Source organism: Nilaparvata lugens, chromosome 4, assembly GCF_014356525.2.
Source record: "Nilaparvata lugens isolate BPH chromosome 4, ASM1435652v1, whole genome shotgun sequence".
NCBI classification, from domain to species: domain Eukaryota; kingdom Metazoa; phylum Arthropoda; class Insecta; order Hemiptera; family Delphacidae; genus Nilaparvata; species Nilaparvata lugens.
The window spans coordinates 19231598-19254229 of record NC_052507.1 but is presented as its reverse complement, the minus strand read 5'-3'; the positions used below and the strand labels follow the sequence as shown (position 1 = coordinate 19254229).

General features: G+C 36.4%; 1 protein-coding gene across 1 annotated transcript in view; it reads right to left on the bottom strand.

Moving 5' to 3' along the window:
- Positions 1–22632, bottom strand: part of LOC111058896 — a 110732-nt gene that overhangs the window by 34958 nt on the left and 53142 nt on the right. The window contains exons 4-7 of the mRNA XM_039425700.1: positions 9460–9583; positions 6639–6793; positions 2897–3060; positions 1903–2094 (exon numbers count right to left, since the gene is read on the bottom strand). Coding sequence (XP_039281634.1) covers positions 1903–2094; positions 2897–3060; positions 6639–6793; positions 9460–9583 — 635 coding nt within the window. The remainder of the gene's footprint in view (positions 1–1902; positions 2095–2896; positions 3061–6638; positions 6794–9459; positions 9584–22632) is intronic.

Here is a 22632-nt window from a genome sequence, read left to right as displayed (position 1 = left end):
ATTTAATTGAACTTGCTGAGACTATTCATGAGAAATTCTGTTCTAGTAATATTATTTTTGAAGTTTCTACAGTAACACAAAACAAAACCAATGGATCGATTTAATTAGAATGAAGAGAAAAAATAATTCCTTGAGAAATGAGAAAATCTACGGATATGGACTGTTTTTTGGTTGAAAAGAAAAATTTCCACTTTTTCTTTGGAAAGTTGAAGCTGTTCCTGTTCAAGCCAGTCAGTACAATCTAATAGAATTTATAAGGACAGAGAAAAATCGTAAGTACAGAGATCGATGTGTATGTAACTAGAGAAATGAATTTATGGATTATGAACTCAATCATCGAATTGATCAATTCAAATCTTCGCTGATAATTAATAGATTCTATTTTACCCTATTTATGACGTAGACCTATTTGTAATTATTCGTATTAGCCTGCAAGTATTGGGTGAATGAATCTTATTTCCATAAACATTTTGTAACAGAGAAAGGTAAACAATGAATCCGAGTTTCTAATATCTACATTATTGAAAGAACAGGTAAAACCGAATCTACACTGTGAAATCAATGCAAATGCTGCAATATCCCGAATCAGAAAACAAACAAGAGTTTTATCACATAGGCTTCTACGTACAACGTGGGAGTATTAAAAGGTCATAAAAACTCAGGCACTCTCCATTATTACATTCCACATTCATTGATTACAATGTCTACTATTGCCGATCAGCTTTGAGGTATCCAACTGCGAAAATGTTAAACATTCTTATTTGTTTCAGTTCACTGGTTTGTTTCAGCCAACGAGCGAGACTGTTTTGAAGCGATTTGAAGCTTTTTACCCCATGAATTGAAAATGTGAAGTTTTATCAATCTTGAGCAATAAAAATAACTAAGCTGACACTGAATGACAATATTGATTCTCAAAAAGCATGGAATGAATTATCAGTAATTTTTTGGTTTTGTGACAACTTAACACATAAACCTGTATTTTAATTGACCGAGCGAAGTGAGGTCTAAGATTCAAGTCGACGGTTTGGCATTTCTCTTAATGTTTAAATGTTTAAATGTTTATATGTTGCGCATTTACGGCGAAACGCGGTAATAGATTTTCATGAAATTTGACAGGTATGTTCCTTTTTTAATTGCGCATCGACGTATATACAAGGTTCTTGGAAATTTTTCATTCCAAGGATAATATAAAAGGAAAAAGGAGACTCATTCATACGCAAATATTAGAGTAAAAATCAGACTATAGAATTATTCAACATAAATCAGCTGACAAGTGATTACACAGATGTATGGAAAAGCCAGTCTATTGCTGTATTTCCATACGGTCTATAGTTTCAATCAGGTACTTGTGGATGAGAATACTGCGTGAGGTCTACTGTTCACAGAACTACTAGTTTAATGTGATAATAATATCGAGTGACCTGGCTCAGGTCTGGTGTCAGAGTTTGTCAGGTCTCACTTGATCAATTCCAGGACCTCTGACATGACCTAACGATTGTTAGGCAGCCGGGACCGAAGTCTTAACGTGTCCATCCGAAACACGAGAGTGGCCCAGGAAAAGTATCTTGCCCGGGCCGAATAAATTTACATTCAAATTTGAATTATGCCACAAATTTAGAAGCTCTGTGTCGAATTGAAGAGACTGAGATTGCTCTACTTTCAGAAAAGAAATATAATCATTATATTAATCAACATATAGTTCGAACACAGCCTTTATTTGAAAACTTGTGAGAGACTATCTAGTACACTCGCTACACGAGTATGAATTACGTTGTCCAGCTCGTACTTTAACCTTTTGTAATAAAATCACGTACTTAACGGGGTTTTTGTCGCCGTACTCCACTAGCATCTTGTAATAAAAATATCTCTGAAATTGCTATTTGAAAATGTTGCAAGTCTCACCATTGTTGGTAGTGTTGCAAGTTGGCAATACGCATGCGCGAGTCTGTGTTCGCTCAGCTCCCGACTCGAGGCAGAGCTCAAGCCAGCCACCAGTGTCCACGCAGCGAGAAGAGCGAGTCTGATGGCCACTGCCACCTCCGCACGCATCACCACGAGCACTCACGCATTGCGACCACTCAGACCACTCCACCTCTGAAAATACATCATTCAAAACTGAATTTGTATAAGATCCGTGGATCGAGAGATATTATTAGGATATTCAAAATGTAACAAATTATTCAAAAGTTTAAATAGTTCAGGTTTAATGTGTACATGCTCATTCTTGTAAATATTATGTTCCGATCAAACATGTTATTTGACTTGTGAGTTAGAACAGCTAATGAATAATACTTCCAAATAAATGTAAACTCTCATGCAAAGCAAAAGTGAAGAGCAGTTTTTATAGAGAAGAGAGAGAGAGATTAACCCTAACAACGACGAATGAGTGGAAACCTCCACTTCCTAAACCTCCTAACTTCCTTACATCCTCACTTTCCTCGTTTACCTACTATTACAGTAGTACATGTTACTATTACATGAAATATATTCTAGCGTATCGCGTCATTCAATTATTTTCAACGATCAAATTGCAAATTAAACTATCACATGAAAATTCCCTACAGAGGGAAATATTATGCACGAAGTTTGATGCACGAAGTTTTATGCACGAAAGAGTGTTCATAATATTATTCTTGAATACTTCAATGGTGTAGTATTATAAGATTTGATTGAATTATTATCCTATCTGGAAGATATATTGAGTAGGTCTAGTAAAACGAATCAGGCCACATTTCTACCACAGTAGAAAAATATAATTGATAACTTCAAATTTGTAGTTGTAATTATCCAGGAGTATGTCACTGCACAGAAATGTTGAATACACATTCATATGGACTCTTCCAACTGAGATATGCATATATTTTTCAGTAGTAAGAAGTGGGTAGCATGCTCTCACCGTATTGGTCGTTTGAGTCAGGGTGTAGACCACTTCCCTCTTCAGCTGAGTCTGACTCGAGATCTTGCCAAGACAAACTGTCGGTTTCGGAGGATGGCGGAGCAGTTGGCAACACTTTCTTATCCGAAGGTACCTCACTGATTGTTCGATCAACATCAGGGAATCTGCAATCAGATTCATTAATTGATAAAGTTTTAAAATCCCTATTGCACTTAGATACATACTAAAATATAAAAACAAAACAATGCCTGCAGTTGGAATGAATAGATTCAAGAATAACTACATTGGTTCAACTCATCTTCTGCCCAAAGAGAAAAGTGGGAAACGGTTGGTTGATTGAGTCCATTATGAAAATATGAACTGAATTGGATGAAATCAACGGTCAAACAATGTTAAAAAAAGAATTGCAATTTCTGAATATTATTCAAAACTAATCCCATAATCAGGTTTTTAATGGAATATAGTATAATAGGGCGTAAGGTATAATAACGTATTTTAAAATTTGTATTCATACAAAGGGCGTTCAAATGACCTGCGTTCCAATGAAAGTGGTTCTCATTAATAGACTGAAAAATGAAACAGCGTTGAAAACGCCTCATTTTGAATATTGGAGCGGTGAGATGCTGATACAGCTGCATCCGAAAAGTCATCTCTGTTGAGCTGAAGTTTAAACAAGAAACGCAAACAACATGACAAGTTCCAGCAGCTGTGGGAAATGTGCATGCCCGGCTTTCTTTGAGACAGAATAGGTGAGTATGTGCCGGATAAAACGCACAGGGTTTAAAACCGTGGAATGGACGCGGAGCATGAAGCGACTCTGGCTTGAAGCAAGTGATGAGGTTGCGAGTGAAAGCCGTATGTTTTATTCATAGCAGACACAACATTCAGAGGTTGGAAGTGTCGAAAAGAGTGTGCAGAGTATCAGTGGGACATGAGCATGAACTTGGCCCAAACCTGGCCTCTTCCTATACAACGACGCAGCCTGTATTTTGATCAACTTTGCCGTCAAATTCAGGAAATTCACTCCAGACCTGATTCACAGATCCTTGAATTGAGGTAAGAACGGAAATTCCATGTCCACTTCCTGTCATGGAAGACGTTGCTAGTATCGAATTCTACTTTTATTCGAAATTTAAATCACGGATGCACAGAATGATCTGCAAAATATATAATGATTTGTTACGTTGACTGTTTCAAGCACAGTTATTATCTAGGATGGGAAGAACATTACAAAATTGATCATTAGAATTGAAACGAATTTTATTTGGAATCCATCCGTTTAGTATTCAAGAAGTGGATACAAATGCAATTTGAAAGAGTCCAAAGACATTGATTGGAACAAGGATTCATGTCTACAGAGCATAGTTGGAATCAATCATAATTGATAATTCAAGTGCAAAATACATTCATTTTTGCCATATTTTAGGAACAAGGTGAAGTAGAGAACTCATGCACAATATGAGTGCATGAGTGCATGAGTGCATGAGTGCATATAATGCACTATATGCACAATATAACTCAGATACACTTTTCACTGGAAAATTTTTGAAGTGGACATCTTTCTGATTGAAATAGTCATTCATAGTTAGTGTGACTCTTTGTGTTATATCATTTATTTTTATGCTTATACTCGTATATCAGTGTGGCTTAATATTATTCATGAATGTGGCATTTAATTTTTGTTTCTTATAAATGAGTGTATAAACTTGTAACTTGAAACATGATGTTTACATGATAGGTACTTTTTTATTTAAAACTTGAAACATGATGATTACTTGGTCTTGTTTGTGCGTATGAGATGGTGAATGATGCCAAGCCAAATAGAAATAATACCTATGTCTGGAGCAGTGAAAGGCTGAAGTGGCGAACTCCTCATCACTACTTATGTAAAGAGCTCATTCAAAAATGTTTTTCGCTGTGACTTCAATTTCAAAGAGTTTTTATGAAGTGCCAATCAATTGAAATACCTCATGAAGAGAGTGACTGAGTGGGAGTGATATTACTCTACAAAATCATTTCAGACATCATGATCATCAACAAATTGATTTTGCGTATCAAAAGCATTCGCTTGGAATCAATTCGAGTGACTTTTTCGATTCAGTTCATTCCGAGCTCTCTCCATCACTATGACAGCATAAGAATGGCGAGAGCCAAATCGAAAAAGTCAGAATAGTTCATAGACAACTCTGAAATGTCAAGAAATCAACAGTGTTTAGCTCGGAATTCCAGCTCCGGAAATGAGTTCCAGGAATTTTCGCTCTGAAAAAATTGGAGAGAAGCTGGAACAGAAACGACGAGAAAAGCCTTGGAAATTCAGAAAGCGTTTATTTTCGCATTTAAAATTCGAATTGAGTGTAAAACTCGTACATTGCAAGCGATTCGGGGATGGGGAAGCTGTACAGGAAAAAGGAGAAATATACGTGGAGGAAGAGAGATAGATGAGAAGCGGAGTGAGTGAATGAGTAGAGAAAAGAGGAGAAATTGTCGTGGTGGACTGAATTGAAACGTATATTCCCCGAAGAAATGAATAGTCAGCAGGCCTAGGCTTTTTCTCCGCGAAGGCCAAGCAGGGAGAGCAGGGGTATCAGGGCTTGTCTCCTTGATTACAGTTCAAATTCAAGACCTTTCCTCTTCATTCAGCAGCACCACTCTCCTCCCACAGATGCGGTCTTTGACTGGTGATGATGGAGAGCTCCCAGCTCTCGGCTGCAAATGTATGAACCACAGTGCAAAGTGGATAGACTCAACCGTGTCTGTTCAATTACCACCAATGCCTCTGAAACCATCTCCCAACCTCATCGTTATTAAGGTATCATCGAGATGCCATGAGAATCCTGCAGCGTGACATTCACTATTCCAGAGCTCAATATTCAAGAGTTTAAATTCGCAATGAAGAGTCGCTGGAAATCGTCAATAACAATAATACTTTGATTTTAGAATTGGATCATTCATTTGAATTCGAAAGTGTAGAGCTCACCTCTCTTAAACAGTATTACGCTTCTGATTGATATTCATTGAATCTCTTACTACTATCATGAGTTCTCCTCAAGAGCTTTAGAAAATTGGAAATGATAATGATTATTCATGTCTTATCCGTGAGTAGTGACGTGATAGTTCCGATATAAGTACTGTATATTGAGTCCAACCACAGACTTATTAACAAAGGAGATACTGTTTTGCCAGAGATTGATAATGGTGTAGCAAGCGAAGCCTTATCTCGTTTATAATAAATCTGTGGTTGAACAATATCTAGTCTATTATTTTGTATGGATAACTACACACAGCCACTAACACAATATCACACTCACAGCTACTCAGAAAACGTGTTAGTTCTTCAACTGTGCTATCCTAAAAACTATTTTCAAATATAATTAGATCCATCTCATTTCTCATTTAGTTTTCCAAGCAAAAAAGTAATTTCAATATCATCGTCTCCTACAAAGAAAATTGTGAATACATGAATCAATCTTGTTTTCCAATGATTGTAGAAATTGATATTCTTTATAGCTGCCTAGAAACAACCATCCATGTCATCCAGTCATAAATAGTTTACATGTTGGTGGATGTATGGATACTCGATTCTAGGTATATCTGAATATACTGAGCCAAATACATGAATGTGTGCATGTTGTGCTGAGATAGCAAACAAAGTTGGAGATGAATGAGGGAATGAGCTGCAGCAGCATCAATGGAGGCCACAAATGTTGTGATGAATGAGATCTATTAGGAGTTGCGAACTCACTGGTTGCCAGCAAGTAGTGCCTTGCGAACAAAGGCCGAGGGTCGACGAGGTCGCGTTGCCTCGAGCAGGGGATCGAGCGACGGCTGCCTTGTCGCTGAACACTGCTGCGACACGGCTCCAGGATCGGGAACAATCACCAGTTGCTCCAAGTCACCCTGCACAAATAAATACACTGTCAATGACATGCGACAAACAAGCAACAGTTTCAAACTTTATATGCATGCATATTGGTACTGTGCAATTTCTCCATGATCGATAAAGCGTTTTATTCTTATCACGTCCACATTTATAACAGTTTTATTTTTGCCACTCCAACATTTATAAAAATGGACGTGGCAAAAATAAAAAAGTCTTTCTTCAATTTCAAACTTATTCTCAACATTTTACAATCTACCATCGATCAACGAGCAACTGTGAGATCATCAGTTGAACCTCACTAATATTTTACTCGGTATTGCTGATGGAATCAGTGTAAGAAAGTTAATAGTAATTGATCGATTAAAGTTTTGTGAGATCTTTACCTGAATTATATTCATTGGGGCCAATAGTTTTCTTTAAAAGATTGCCAAAGTCGCTTGATTCAATTTAGTGCTTGGAAAATTAAGGTTTAAACATTTTAAAAATTTGATTTGTTTTTCATTTTGAAATATGACTTATACTACTACTTCATCGGCTTGGTGCTTGACAGGGGGATTTGAGCTCTATAGCACTAATTCATGAATTTGGGCAAGCCACACGAAGCTTTTTTCAAAAGAATCGGCAGGGCAGGAAGTTTCCCGATTGGCTGATATCAGCTGATTCCCGAACGACAACCCAATCAGACCCTCCATTCTTGTAAAACTTTCAAGTTGGAAATAGTCTTGCGCTTCAACTGGAGGGTTTCTTGTAATGATTAAAAGGATAGTTCATATTCAAGATTCAAGGGAATGATAGAAATACAGCATAATTGAGATTCCACATACTTGTTTCTGAAAAAAGAGCAAATTTCCGTTGATAGACCTGCTTTCAAAACCATCAAATAACCATCACTATTTGCAAGACTATACGCTTCGTCTCGATGTGAAAGAGAATATTATGCAATTCCATTTCCATTTTATGGTGAAATAACAAGATTACAACTCTTCAAATCCCTTTTCATCAGTAGTGAGCATTCAGAGAAATTGTTTGAACGTAATTAGCATAACAGAATTTAGGTAAAAATATGTTGAGACTCCGTTCCTCGCATTCCTTCAAAATGAGTTGGGTACTACGCATGCTCATCCCTGATTAAGCGCAGTCAGGATTCATAATAATTTCAAAACAACAATGATGAATGCCAGACATGCTGTTTCCACAAGGTCCAAAAGAAGCGGTATGATCGCTCTGCTCTAATTAAATGCTTTCCTCAGCAGCCCTCTGCTTGTTTTTAATATCACCTTCTGCAATTCATCCTTTCGAGCCGTTACAATAGGTAAATTTCACGATGCAAACTGTATACATGATTCAGGCTCTAATTAATTAAGCAAGAGTCTCAAATGATTATTGAGTAAAAAGCAACTCTCATCAGCCTCTTAATTTTTAGGCCCACGCTAAAATGCTGGTTCACCTTCATTTAGCACAATGATGAAATGAATTTCCTCCCCCCAGCAGTTTATCCTCTCTTCAATGGAATTTTTCACTGAGGCAGAATTCTTGCTTTGCTGACTTGGAACCAGAAAATTCCGTTGATCTCTCATCTTTCAACCGGGTGCTACTTTCGTAACAAACTTTGTGAGCTTGGAAGCTGAACTCGAATCTACAAGAATGAACGTGGAAAGTTTCGAAAGCTGTAGCATCTTGAGACTACAGAAAGATGTTTTGAAAATGAAGATTTCAACTGTGGCAACAAATAATATAGAATATATCCGCATCTAGGATACGTTTTTGAGAACAGAGATGTTGAGTTTGGAAAAGTAATGATTTTTGCGAAGATGTGCATTCCGGGAAATTGTTGGAGATTTATCATAGCTGAGCTTTGTGTAACTGAATGTGGATGGCTTTGAGATTTCAATACTTATGATTCAATATTATGTGTTATGAGAATATATTACATTTTGTGAACTATTATCATAGTCCTGAATGTTAAAAATGTCAAAAATTTTAACATGTTTTTGTCACGAATGCTTTTCAATAATAATTTATTGAAATCGTGTTTTTTCAAGATTCAATGGAAAAAATCCCCTAGCAGTGAATGTATTCTAAGTAGTACCTCCATATAATGTAAATACAATCAGGTTGCATGGATAGGGAGGAGCTCATAAGGTGAATTGTGAACCAATTAACAGTTGATTGCCTATGATGGGTCTGATTGGACTGTTAATGTAGCTTGGATCTGGGGTGAGCTAGTTGTCATGAATAATTAACATAGGACTTGATCACCCTGATAGTCTTAGAGTCAGTCCAACAAATTGCTTCAGATTGTGAAAATAACTTACAAAGTGTAATTCAATTACATATCCGTTTACTAGATCTGAAGGTGATTCACAAAAGTCATCACTATGAATAAGGACTGACCACTTTTCTTCCAATTCAACAAGTTTTTCCTGCAACAGACATAACTACTACAATACTATCTTTTCCATGGAACTTAATACGACTCTGGCCAGGTCTGTTATGTCTTTCGATCTTATAATTTGACTTTCGATCTTATAATTTGACTTTTGACTTACTTATGTGACACCAAACCTCATCTACTCTTACAATTCTCCCGCCTAAAGACCAGGTATATAAAGATGGACAACCATCAATAATTGTTACAATCGCATAGTGCTTGAATTAAAACTATTGATATTTTGATACCAACCGAGAAAAGGTAGCCAATGACTAGATCAGCATCATCAGGTGTATCCAGCTCATTTCTTCTCAGTATATCCGTGCTCACCCATCGACAGTCCACGTAGCTCCGGACAGAGCTGTCATCTTGAATCCTGCAACGAAATCAAAAATAGATTATAGTCAATTATGATCAATTATAGATGTTTATAAGAGAATACCAGTGAATGAACACACAATAGATTCCAGTGATCAGAGAATTATTGTATCATGATCAAATTGAAAAGTGAAAATTGTATTCTGATTACATCATATTAATTTTCTTATTCTTCTTTTTTGGCTAGGACTTATCCCAATATGGGGTCAGCATTTCTCTCCTTCAGCTGTTTCCTCCACAAAATTCAGTCCATCTCCATCAATAGTTGAGATAAAATATTTTCGCAAAATTTCAGAGTTTTCTCTGATGGTTTGATGATTTGTAGGATGTTTCCAAGTTGAATAATAACCTACAGAATGAGAATTCAAAATTCTTCAACTACCAAAATTCTCTCTTTTTCCAACCATATTTCCAGAAATTGGTACCAGCGTAATGGAAAAGTTACTACTTGTTTTCATCTTTTTTCCAGCTCGTGTAAATTTGAACGGTGAATGCCAATCCATGCAAAATATACAGTGAAAGGAAGACTTTTTATCGGAGTTAACACCTACGCAGTTGTAGGGTATTTCCGAATGAGAATGAAGCAGGAGCACACAAACCCCGTCACAGAGCTTCTCTCTTCATCGTTCATCCTGCTGATGTGGCCTATCAAATTTCATTCATCAAAGTGTTAATGAACAACATTGTAATACAAAACTACTCCACAGTATTAAACACTCCGAACAATATAATTTGGTTGGCCAGATTTTTAATGTGCCAAATCGATTCTATAGGAAATGAAACTTGTCCTTCAATCATAATGGCATATCCCAAAAGATGGACCAATTTATTTTAGTAGTCACAGAGAAGTAATATTATTGTTTCAGTAAGAGATCCTACCTACAGTCAAATTACCTTTGTGTATGATAATTAGCACCGTACTGAAACTTATCACCCACTCTGTGTGATAAAAGATAGACGCTTGTAATAGAAGTATCGTTAATGGTAAATCAACAAACTACTCATGAATGAATACCAATCAAATGTAGTTGACTAAAAATCTGATTCAATTTCTCATTGAATAATTAGGAGCAGGTAGTTGACCGATGGGTTACTGGGAAATTCAGCAATTATTGATAACATTTGTGAGCTTGAAGGCATTGGCTTGTTAGTTTTGAAGGGCCTTGAGGCAACCAAATTCTCGGTACAATAATCCAAGCGTATATTTGCAGCATTTCTGTCGTGGGAGCGAGAACAAACTAATCCGTGTAATAAAAACATTGTAAACTGGGAGCAAACTTTTTTGATTGTATGTATGTGCGCGTGAGTGAGTTCCGGCTGTGTTGCAACGCACACCACTAGTACGGTATCTGCTTGCAGTTACGCAGCGTGTTGTCTAAACGCTGTCGAGCAGGGTGGAAAATTCCAGCCGGTAATTGCTGAATTTACATTTTTATTTATTCAACACTTTCTGGCGCGCAGCGGTTCATCGCGTGTTTTTTGCGATGACACGACGAGACAACGAGAAAGAATTCTAAATGGGTCCACAGTTGAAACTTTCTCCATTAAATAGAGCAACAAAAAACGCTGGGTTTTTGCTTTGGCCCGGGTTTACTGCGATTAGCTTGTCGCTGGCCCTGGCTTTGGCTGCGAGCTGACCCTCGGGTAAACCAGCCAATGCTTGTTACCGACACAAGTCCTGACGGCGTCAAAGGTAACGAAGCTCTGTTGGGAGATGCTGCGATGACAATTGCCAGTTACAACACCAGCAGAACAACAACACCAGCTATCAAGCTTGCTGGTTGGATGTTGATTGGACACATATTTCCTCAACGCTGATTGGTCGCCCTCCTAATTGCTATTCCCTATTCCAATAAGCTGTACTCTCTATGTTTGACACATTCAAAATGCTCTACTGCATGAAGTGTGACATTGAAGTTTATAACCATGAATCTGCGTGAGACCTCAATGTATGGGAATCATCAAAGTTACTCATGAAGACAAATTCATCCACTTATTAGGGATAAATAAATATCGGGACCTAGCTTCGCTCTTGATTACAAAAGCATGAAAAAATTATTACGAGAGAAGAAATTTTAATAACATTCATAGTTCATACAGAAATGTTCTATCTAATGTCAGTAAATTGAGATTAATTCCAAGAGGAATGCAAAAAATTTCCATCACAAAGGCCCAGTTGCACAAAAGCCGGTTAAATTTTAATCCTGATTAATTTTTCGTAAACCAAATCAGAGATGACCATTTCAAAAAGATGGATCTACTGGATTAATCAGGATTGAAAATAATCCGGCTTTTTTGCAACCGGCTCTAAGTACCTGATTGAATGATTACAAAAGTTCAACAGCTGAGTCATAATTTTGACATAGTCCCACACACATGAACCAAAGCCGGACTCACTCACTCACTTCCATTATCAACAGACGACGAAATAATCATTATCAGATGTTTTTCCAAGCATGAATAATAATTATTCTTTTAATGTTCTCCAGCGAGTTTTCCCAGGGATTGTTTATTTATTTATTTATTTATTCTTACAAAAATCTAGGAGTGCAACAGGCATAACAGCTCAAATGCACCCATGAATACAGGAAATACATTATTAAAAATTATTACAAAAAAAAAATTTATAAATACTAGAAAAGTAATAAAAGAGAATGATTAAAATGGTACATGTGAAAAAAAGACAAGAAAAAATAGTATTATAGCTACTTTGAGAAAGAAAAGATTAATGTTAATGGTAAATGATAAAACTGAATTTTGATTATTCAATAAGATCAATAATAACCACATAAAATAACAACATATAACTTACATATTACATATGGTTAATTCTAAGAGAAGTGATAGAAGAACTAGAGAAAAAAGTTATCAAAAGGGAAGTAGAAAAAATATTAAAAGTTAGTTAGTGGAAAAAGGGTGTACCATGGTGAGAACAAAGAAAAGGCCATTGTGAACCAGAGTAAATTAAGAACAACAGGTCTATATTACTCATCAATTGAAGAATGGTGACATTTTTCTCTTGAAGCTCCATTTAGACAAGGAGAAGAGATCCACCTGACCATCACAGCAGAGGAATATACGAGGAATACGATTCATTGGTGAGTAATAATGACCAACCGTGTTACATCTACAGATTGAAAACTCTTGCCGACTACGATTATTGAAGACAGGAACCTTAAAACTCAGCCTTGCCAACAGATTAGGACTGCTCACGGAACCGTTCACAAGACCATAGAGGAATAAACAAGAAAGTATCTTCCGTCTGGATGCCAAAGTCTCAAAGCCGAACATGCTGCGCAACACACCAGTTGGAAACCCCAAAGGACAAGGACGATTCTGTTTTCTACAAAATAACAATCTCAAAAATTTATTCTGAACATTTCCAATCTCATGTATCAGACCAACCTGATGGGGATACCAAACCACAGCGCAATATTCAAGCAAGCTCCGAACAAGGCTAGGAAAGAGAGCCATCAAGCCTTCAACATCTCTAAACCCAGCCGTAGATCTCATGATGAAACCTAGTGCACGGGGAAACCTAATGCATGGGGATGAGACCTAGTGGAATCGAATTTCTATATTATAAACCTACTATGTTCTGAATTTCGTGAGAATCGTTAGAGCCGTTTTTTGAGATCCGGTGAAATACAAACATATAAACATTGTGGAACGTTTTTTTTAACGGCTTCACACATGTTGGGTGAATCTTGTACTAAATCAACGGTGTTGAGGTTATAAATTTTGTAACTGCGTGCGTGGACGCTAAGTGTACACCAGACTGATTGATTCACTACAAGATTCAATACAATTGTCGGAATCGCAGGAGGCCTAAACGCTCGCTCACCCTTGATTCTTCTTATGACAGATTGTATGGTGATGAAATTTTTATAAGTAGTGTAGCGGACGCTAAACACTGAATACGGATACCTTAAAATTATCACCTGTGAAGAATGAGCATACAAAATCATACAGGTCGAGCAAAAATCCCGATGTAGATAATTTACGGGACTGCGTCTCTAATAAGTTCTGAAGGATTAAAAATACGGTATTTGGACCAAATATCGTTCAGAATATACTTCGAGAACAGAGTCTTGTCGGGTTTTAAGCTCTATTGTAGGAAATTATATGACCTCTGGATGCATCTGCTGTACTGTTGATGTATTCGCTCCTAAGTCGAGGTTGGTAACAGATAAAAGCTGATATATGAGCAGGTAAGGACAAAGAACAAATATCTCGATCTGACCCCACTCACTACATCCACTTAGACCTGTTCCAATATCCAGCTTAATTCAATTATTTCAATGATCGTATTCGATCGGTTCTTGATGAGATAGAACGTATCAGACACAATAATTGACAGGCTTAAGAAATAATCGAACTCAGAAAACGAATTAACAAAATTGAAATATATTGTAATAAAATAAATGATCTCACAGTGCAGATTCAGAATATAATTTACAGATTGAAAGTGTTTCAACATTGACAAAAATGATTAGCAAATTTCTTGTACTTGCATGATACCATGCATGATTCAACAGAATTTTACAATTGATAAAATTTAACAGTTTTGAAAAAATAGTGAAAAATGAATAAAAAGTGTTTTTAAAATTGTTCGGGGTCGTGGTTCTGGCAGCGGAGGATAGTTAATCAACTACAAATTCTTAGAAATTCTATATGAATAAATTCTAGGCTCTTAATAACTAAAAGCGCTTGTCGGCGTGGCCAATAATTTAACGAAGAAAATTTTATATTTTTCTGCACTGAAATATTTTCGAAGCGTAGATTGGGGCCCCTTTAAACTTATAACTCACGTGAAATTCCTTGGCGGTCGTGGTTTTCTTCTTTAGATCAAAATTGTTTGGTCGGCAGTAATCCAGGCTTCGGTCTCAGCACGTGGGGAATTTTAATTTAAATATCTCCTTCACCAAATTAATTAAGGGATAATTTAACTTTAAACTTTTAATTTATCGATTGCTGAACATAGATTTACGAATAACAAATAGAATAGCCTAAAATATTGGCTCACAAATAAAACATATAAAATCGAATGAGAATTTTTTACGAATAGGTCTTGGTAACTATAAAGAGATCTGAACGGTGAGGATTTCAAAAGGGAAGTGCTGTCTTTTCTCTAAGCTTCTTGGCCAGAACCTTTCTTCTGAGAATCTCGGTGTAATAAATTTGCATAAAAATTTGCCATTGGTAGAACGATTGTGACGTAGATGTGACGTCAGTGTCAAGCAGTAGAATATAATTCCTTTAATTACAATAATAATCCACTTTGTATAATTCTTAAAACTGCTTAACCTTCTAGACATAGTTCTTCTTATACAATGTACATGTGCTAGCGTATATTATAAGGCAGGTTTGTTGTCTGATAGTAGATTAACATATGTTGTTTTCAAACGATCACCTTTTTGGTGCTATTTCTATGCACTATGATTGGCTTAGGCTTGCCAAAGAGGTTTAATCACCATGTGGTTCAGTTGAAATAATAATTAATAATTTAATATTCTTATACAATTCTTATTATGTTTGAGACTGTTATAATTAATTTCTGCTGTTTTTATCAATAATATACTGTTCATGCTATGACCTAGTTAGTTACAATAAGACCTGACATTATAATATAATTTCTTAAGTAATAAATAATTTCAACTCTTTACTTCACTAATTCTCATCCATTAAAAAATATGATAATCAATTCCTCAATTTATGACATATGGACATTAAACAAGTGATATTGACTTTTTTCACACTTCAAAAGACAAACGAATAGGAACTGATTGATAATATTGAGCATAGGGATTCCGCACGGATTCCCTACACTGTACTTTTTGAAGTAATTCTCGTCTTGTTCCTGAGTACAATATTGCTCAATTTATCCCTTAACGAGTTCTTAAATGATCCATTTGCTTGTATAATATTCTCCGAGATTTTCTCAATCAAGCATAGTGCTCTCCTTCTCTCAATCATTCTATCTCTAAACATTTATCGTTCAAAACTTCCTCTTCTATTAGAGGTACTTTCACGTCCACGATATCATTCCATTGAATGCCAATAACTGCGTGAATTATCATTTTGAGAGGAGTAGGCTGTTTTATTTCCGGGTTAATAGCTTGATAAAGCTGCTTCCGAAAAGGTTTCCGCTATAACAGTTCAATGTTTGCCACAAAGCACAACATTCGTTCAACCTCACGACGTTAGCGGAGTGCAATGATTGTGGATGGCTCCTGCGATCCGATCTCCATCGAGGAGGAGGTGGAGGGGGAAGACATCGCAAACTGAGATCGGAAAACGTGTAAAGTAGGAAGAAAAGCCAATAAGTTGTAGTTGGAGCGTGCTGCCATGCCACTAGGCAACTTTTTCCATTGTTCCAGCCGGGCTCACTCACCTCACTCCTCACTTTCGCCATTCGCTTTTCAATCTACAATATTGGTCCTAAATTCTTATCTCGGCTGCTAGCTCGTTCGAGTAGCGCAAAGCACTGAGTCAGAAAGTGAAAGTTTCCTTATCGGACAAACTTTTTTCCGGCCAGACCGCATTCGGAGAGGAAATACAGCAGATAGTGCGACGTGCAATTACTTCTCCATCGGCTGCTCTCTTGGCCTCGGAAAAAGATCGCCGCTGTCATACGTCATATTGAAGAGCCAGTTCCATGAGTCATCCACAAGAGTACGGGAATATGTCTGCTACTAAAAATACTTTTGAGATTTGTACATTCTATTGCAAATTGCAAATCTTCTAATATGCATATCTACTTAATATGAGTTTACATTTCAATCAAAATGAAATAAGTGTTAATGGATTATTTAATTTTAATATTTCCAAATACATAGATCATAAGATCAAGAGATCATAACTATCATCCATTTGAAAATTATAGTTATCAGAGCTGTATCAGGATATCAGAACTATGGAAGAAGCCGGATAAATAAAAGTAGCCAAGTCATTGATTTGTATGTTATTAATTTCACATTACCAGATGAAATTTTGGATGTGGAACAGAATTTTACTAATATCTTCATTATTTGGTCATCCATTTGAAAATTATAGCTATCAGAACTATATCAAAATATCAGAGCTATAGAACAAGAACAAGCCGAATAAATAAAAGTAGTCAAGTCATTTACCAGGTGAAATTTTTGGCTAGTATCTTTATTATTTGGTGAGATTAATAATTCCACAGAATAATAGGTAAGATCTTCAACTGGACACTGTAGAGTGATAGGTGAAACAGTGCTTTTTTGAATATATTTTTTTTCTCGAGGAAAATGACAAGTCTGATCATTCACATACTGCCATCAAGTTTCAACACTACAATGATGACTTGCGGACTACATAATAATTTGTGAAAAATATGCATTTTTTATTCACTGGCTGGAGCATGCTTCCAGTGACTGTTAACAATAAATCCCATGTGACTTGAAAGCATGCCCCAGTCAAAGAGTAAATAAATACATATTTAAACGATTATTATAGTCTGCAAATCGTCATTCTAGTTTTAAAACTCGATTAAACATGTATGGCAGTTCGTGAATGATCAATAATTTCAGGACCTGTCATTTTTATCAAGAAAGAAAGATATACAAAGAAAGTACTGCAACACATCTCACTCATTTTATTATTACACGTCATTTCAGTGTTAAACTTGATAATAACAAGTCTCTGAAAGACTTTGTAATAACATCAGTAAGGTGTCAATGGAGGGAAATGTGGGATGAGATTAATTTTCATTGCTTTATATAGAAACTCATCAACATAGTTCCGTCAATGTTCCAGACACATAATTCTCCAATATCAGAGCTGCAGCCAATCACCGACTTTCACGTCTGACGTATGCGGACGTGGACCGTGACAAGTGAATACAGCTGTGGGCTGTGAGACAATCAATTTTCTCGAAGAAAAACAATTTTTCCACTGCTAGACAACTCTTTTCTGCCGCATTCAAGGAATTGGTGATCATTAATCTTCTCAGGAAACTAATTCAAAACCGAATAGCCATCAACTGAGAACGTAAATTCTGTATGGACGTTTCTAGATTGCTTTCGCCCAAAATTGATTGTCGCCGGGGTCTAATGTTTCCAGACTGAGGTATCATTCATTTTTATGGATTTCCAAATCATGTGGTAGCGGATGCAATCTTATTTCCAGATGTGCCGAAAGACGCAATCACTATATTTCTCTTCCACAGAAAAAATGGAGTCTTATGAACTATTCCTCATCTTGAAGAATCATTTTTTCAATTGCTTTGCTTCTAGAACTTAAATGGAATTCTCGAAAATTCAAACTGTTGTGATCCTTATCCATCGATTCTGAAGTGCTGAACTCTCCATCTCCCTTCAACCTTTATTCCATTGGATATATTTTCTGTTACAAATGTCATCTTACAGTTTCATCCATTTTGCTCAAATTCGCAAATTCATAAATGGCTTGGACCTGATTCGAATAGTATTCAATTGTTCATATGAATCTAATATCAACTGTAATGTTCATGATTTTTTAATAATTATTAATCAATTTAAAAATAATCCATTGACACGGAGACCTCCGTAAATGAACTCGAGAAATAAATTAAAGGTTTGAACTGGGAATGTAATTTCGAAATAAAAAGCAGTAGTGCAGAACATACGCGATGGAAAAGTGAGAAGCAGAACTGAAACAGTTATGTTTAGTTGTGTGTTCAGCTCTGTATGACCAAGATGTGATAGGTTGACATATACTATTGTGTTGAACTTGTGTCGGCTGACATTACCGACCGCTTTCGTGGCGAAAATATTTTCCAATTTGAAACTCAATTTTCTTTGAGACCATAAATTTCATGACACAACAATGGCGCGGTGAAGTCGCCTGACTGTCATCTTGCACAGCGGGGACATACAACGTCCAACGTCTCCCGTGTCTATGTGTCCTCTGCACTGTCTCTGTCTACTATAGAAATGAATAATATAGATGTACCCTGCACAGTAGTACAGAAACATTCAGTCAGATAGGTCCAGTGTCTGACGTGGAAAAATTACACACTCTCTACCCCTTTGGAGTCAAACAAAAGTCATTTCCTCACATGAAATATCGCTTTGTCCGGAGCTTTGTCTGCAACTTCCAATTGGGATACAAAATAACGTTTCCATTCTTTATTTAGATTAGGGAAAATGATCATTTATTTTGACTTTCCACCATACGTTAGTTCTGAGTGTTCAGTTTCAGTTTGAGACAGGCAACCTGAATTTGAAAAATAGTAGGATGAAAAAGTATCATGGCTGTATGTTTGGACTTATATCCATTGAGCAGTTTATAATAATAAATTCAGTTCAGTACTGTTGAATTGGAGTTCGCCTCGAGCCGCACAGTTTATTGTAAATCAATATGGAGTTAGAGCCTCTCATACTCAATCGTATGGATTCATTTCCTTTTAAGGTTTTGAAGTTACAGTGCTTTTATTGGAAATTGATCGAATGTCAGACTCAGAAAATTCAGGCTCGACTGAAATATCTATCAGATTACATTTTAATGCTTTTTATATGCCCCTCTTCCTAGAAGTTTCATCTGCTTCATTTTATTTAAATGTATTTCTCTGTATCTACCTGGAATAAGGGAATCTGAATTCCATACTTTTTATTGCAATCAGAGCATGTCTGTCTCTGCAGAGTGATCATTTCCATGCAATCATGATAAAGCAATTTATCTAGAAAATAAATTTCCTCTCTAGTAGGAGAAGTGATGAAAGAGTAAAAGGGAAGAGCTGGTCTCATATCGTGATATAACCGAAAAGCATTCAACCCAAATATTTTCCATAAAATAATCATACTATTGATCCGAAGTAGTAGTAGGATGTCAGGTAGATCAACTGTTCAACAATAATACCTGTACGCATGCTAATACATTCTTTCACAACTGAATTTCATAGAAAGGTCTCGCCTTCCAAATTTGACGCAGAGCATTGGTGTGCTCTCGTTGCAGCTTGCAAATCCAAAGGTCCCATTCTTGGTGGCATCACTCTTTCTCTCACTTTCTTCGTTCCTTCCAACACGAAGATTTTCCAAGCTGTTAAAGAAAATTGCAAGAGTAAACCGCTGTCTTGCTGCGACAACATTGCTCCCAACGCTATCCAAAATTCCCGTCTTCTTCCACCTTCCCTTTTTTCACCCTATTTCATCCTTGCCTTTTCTTTTTTAAGCTTCTCTCACATTCGCCTGTTAAAAGAATACCTGGTAACTTGATAGCTGTTTCATTGACGATTATAATGAATTAGCAAAGGAGGATTGAGAAATGTAGGAAATAGAGAGAAGGAGAGAATATAATAATACAGATAGGAGAACAAAGGAGCAAACCGTCATGCTATCTAGCAAAACATCCAGCGAAGTTGTTGACAAACCTTCGCACTTCTAAACTGTTCCTTGGATATCATCGTGACAAGGGTTCTCGGAATATATGATATACGTCTTCGTATGTTGTACGATACTGGTTTATTGAAAATTCTGAATAAGTCCGTCAAGAAATTTTCCCCCACTAGAAAATCCTTATTTATGGTTCCCACAGAACCAAGAAATCAAATCAAAATAAATTTAACGAACCAGGAAAGATTAGTTGTTCAGTGTCTCCCGATCGATGGACTAAGCTGCTGAGGTTTGGGTGATTTTTGAACTATTGAGCAGCTAAATATCCTATCTTTGGAATAAAAATTATACACACATTGTATAAAAAATAGAACATTTTCTATTGATAAGTCAATGAGGAGCATTTTATCTTGGAATATTGCCTATTGTTATTGAATTTTATAGTGGAGTGGTATACTTCAAGTTGTCACAAGTTTGTCAATAGAAATACAGGCAGTCCCTACTAAAGAGTGATTTTGATGAATCATATAGTGAAAGGGATTTGTGTGAATCTGATGTAACAAAAAATGAAACTTAGAACAAGAACCTTTCAATTCAATCAATCAATTCAAGAGATGTTTTTTTGCAAGTCGAGAAAGGGTTGAGTGATGAATCTTTTTCTCAATCAACATTCAATTCAACGCTAACAAAGCTATTCAATCTAACGCAATAGCATTCAATATGTTACACGAGTTCATATCTTCAATATGAATATGTTGTATACGAAAGCTTTCCATTTATGCAAAAGAAAAAATGAACTCTTAGAAAAGGGCAGCTGATTTATTTTTGCACAATACGGAAAGAGGACCAGTTAGCCTATAGTAACTTTTCTGATTTATTAGCTGAATGAATAGTAGCAGTCATAGATGGAATTGGCATGACGTATTTTGTGCACAGTGAATCAGAATAGAGTTTTCAGAATGTCTCCCTTCCTGTTATAGCACAAATCCCTTCTTTCGTGCGCGTATTTATGTGCCACCGTTTTCCATATTCATAAAGCGTGGAGCGATTTTCCGACCAAGATAAAAACAAACTCGATTTGTACAAAGGTTTTCGGCAAAGAAGTATGTTCAGGGATTAATATTTCATTCGAAACCGCTGTCATTAGATAAGCCTTTTTCTCCTGATGGCATAACAACGCAATCCTCCAATTCAACGCTTCTATCGAAAAAATACAAAGCAAGAAGGAAAAAACTAACTACTGAGTACTGATCCAACCTGCTTCAAACTTTTAACGTTCTATTGCAAATTGCTCGCAAGTTAATTACGTTGAACACTACTCTATTGATCGAACTAAAGAAAACTAACTAAAAACAGGCGATGACTTTAACCTATCAACCAATCACAACCTCATTTTCTTTGATATCTACTACCTGACATACTAATGTCCGGTTTCACGAAGCTCTGTTAAGAAATTTGAACATGGTCAAATCAGGTAAGCTTTACTACGAGGGAACTGAAAAATAAATATGATTTTAGCCTACTATCGATAATTCCAGTGCACACTTGTAAATCGAACTCAGTTCGACCATGTTCAAATGCCTTGGCCAAGCTTGATGAAACCGAGTCTGGAGGGTGTGACTTATGGCTCAAGAATCACCCGAAATTAGCATTTCCTTCAAGCTTGTTCCAATCAAAGCAATACAAGATTCAAGTTTTAGTAGAATTATGATTTACATTCACAGTCGATTTCATGGTATGATGGTATGGATATGAAATGGTATTTGAACTAATTTTGGTGTTGGAATTTTGTAATTTTCAAATGTTGAAATGAAATGGATTGAATCATGAGTTGATGAGTTTAAAATTATACTTGAGTCAATGTGACATTGTAAAAGACAGAGACACATTCCCTACGCAACCATGGTTTCTAGTCGAGAGGAAAGAGTGATGCATGCAAATTTAACCAAGGGTAATGCGTTCTGCATAAACGCCTCTCTTGTAGGCTGTCGTTATAGATTTGAATACTTTAAACAAATTTAACTACTGTGGAATTAATACTGGATTCAATCCAAGCAATTATTTCTACAAATCCAAAAATTTACAGTTCTTCAAATATATTTCATGATGTCAATTAAACAGCTTTTCATAATCTTATTCAAAGATGAAGAGTACTTTTCTGAATTCAATCTTTCAAGTCACTCCACCGTTGGATATTCCTTTTTTTTGAGAGTTACAAATTCTCAAATTAATACCGGTTTTCTCTTGACTGCCGCTTATTAATGAAATTTGAATGTGCGAACAACACAAATATTCCAATCTATAGGTGTGGGTACCCACAACAAATGATTTTGGCGTCGATTGGAGCCCTTTTGATTGGAAATTACTCCCATGAGCAATAATTGGGGAGCTCCGATCCGATATTAGCGTTTATTAGAAGGCTGGCTCACTATTTATAGGTGTGAACTAACTAACCGTTATCGCAGCTATTAGAGCAGGGAGTATCTCGTAATCGGCGATGCAGAACGAGAGATGGGTGTGAGAGTAGTCTTACCAAAGGGCCACTGGCTCTGGCTACATTGCATGGGGTTTGGCTCTGGCAAATTAACATTTGACGTAATAGATTTCGTCGCTTTGTTCGGTGGTCCTTTGAAGTGGTCTATGCACACGAGTCGAGATGCTAAGCTGGTATCAAAACACAACCTAGCATAACATATTAGGCTCTCTCTCT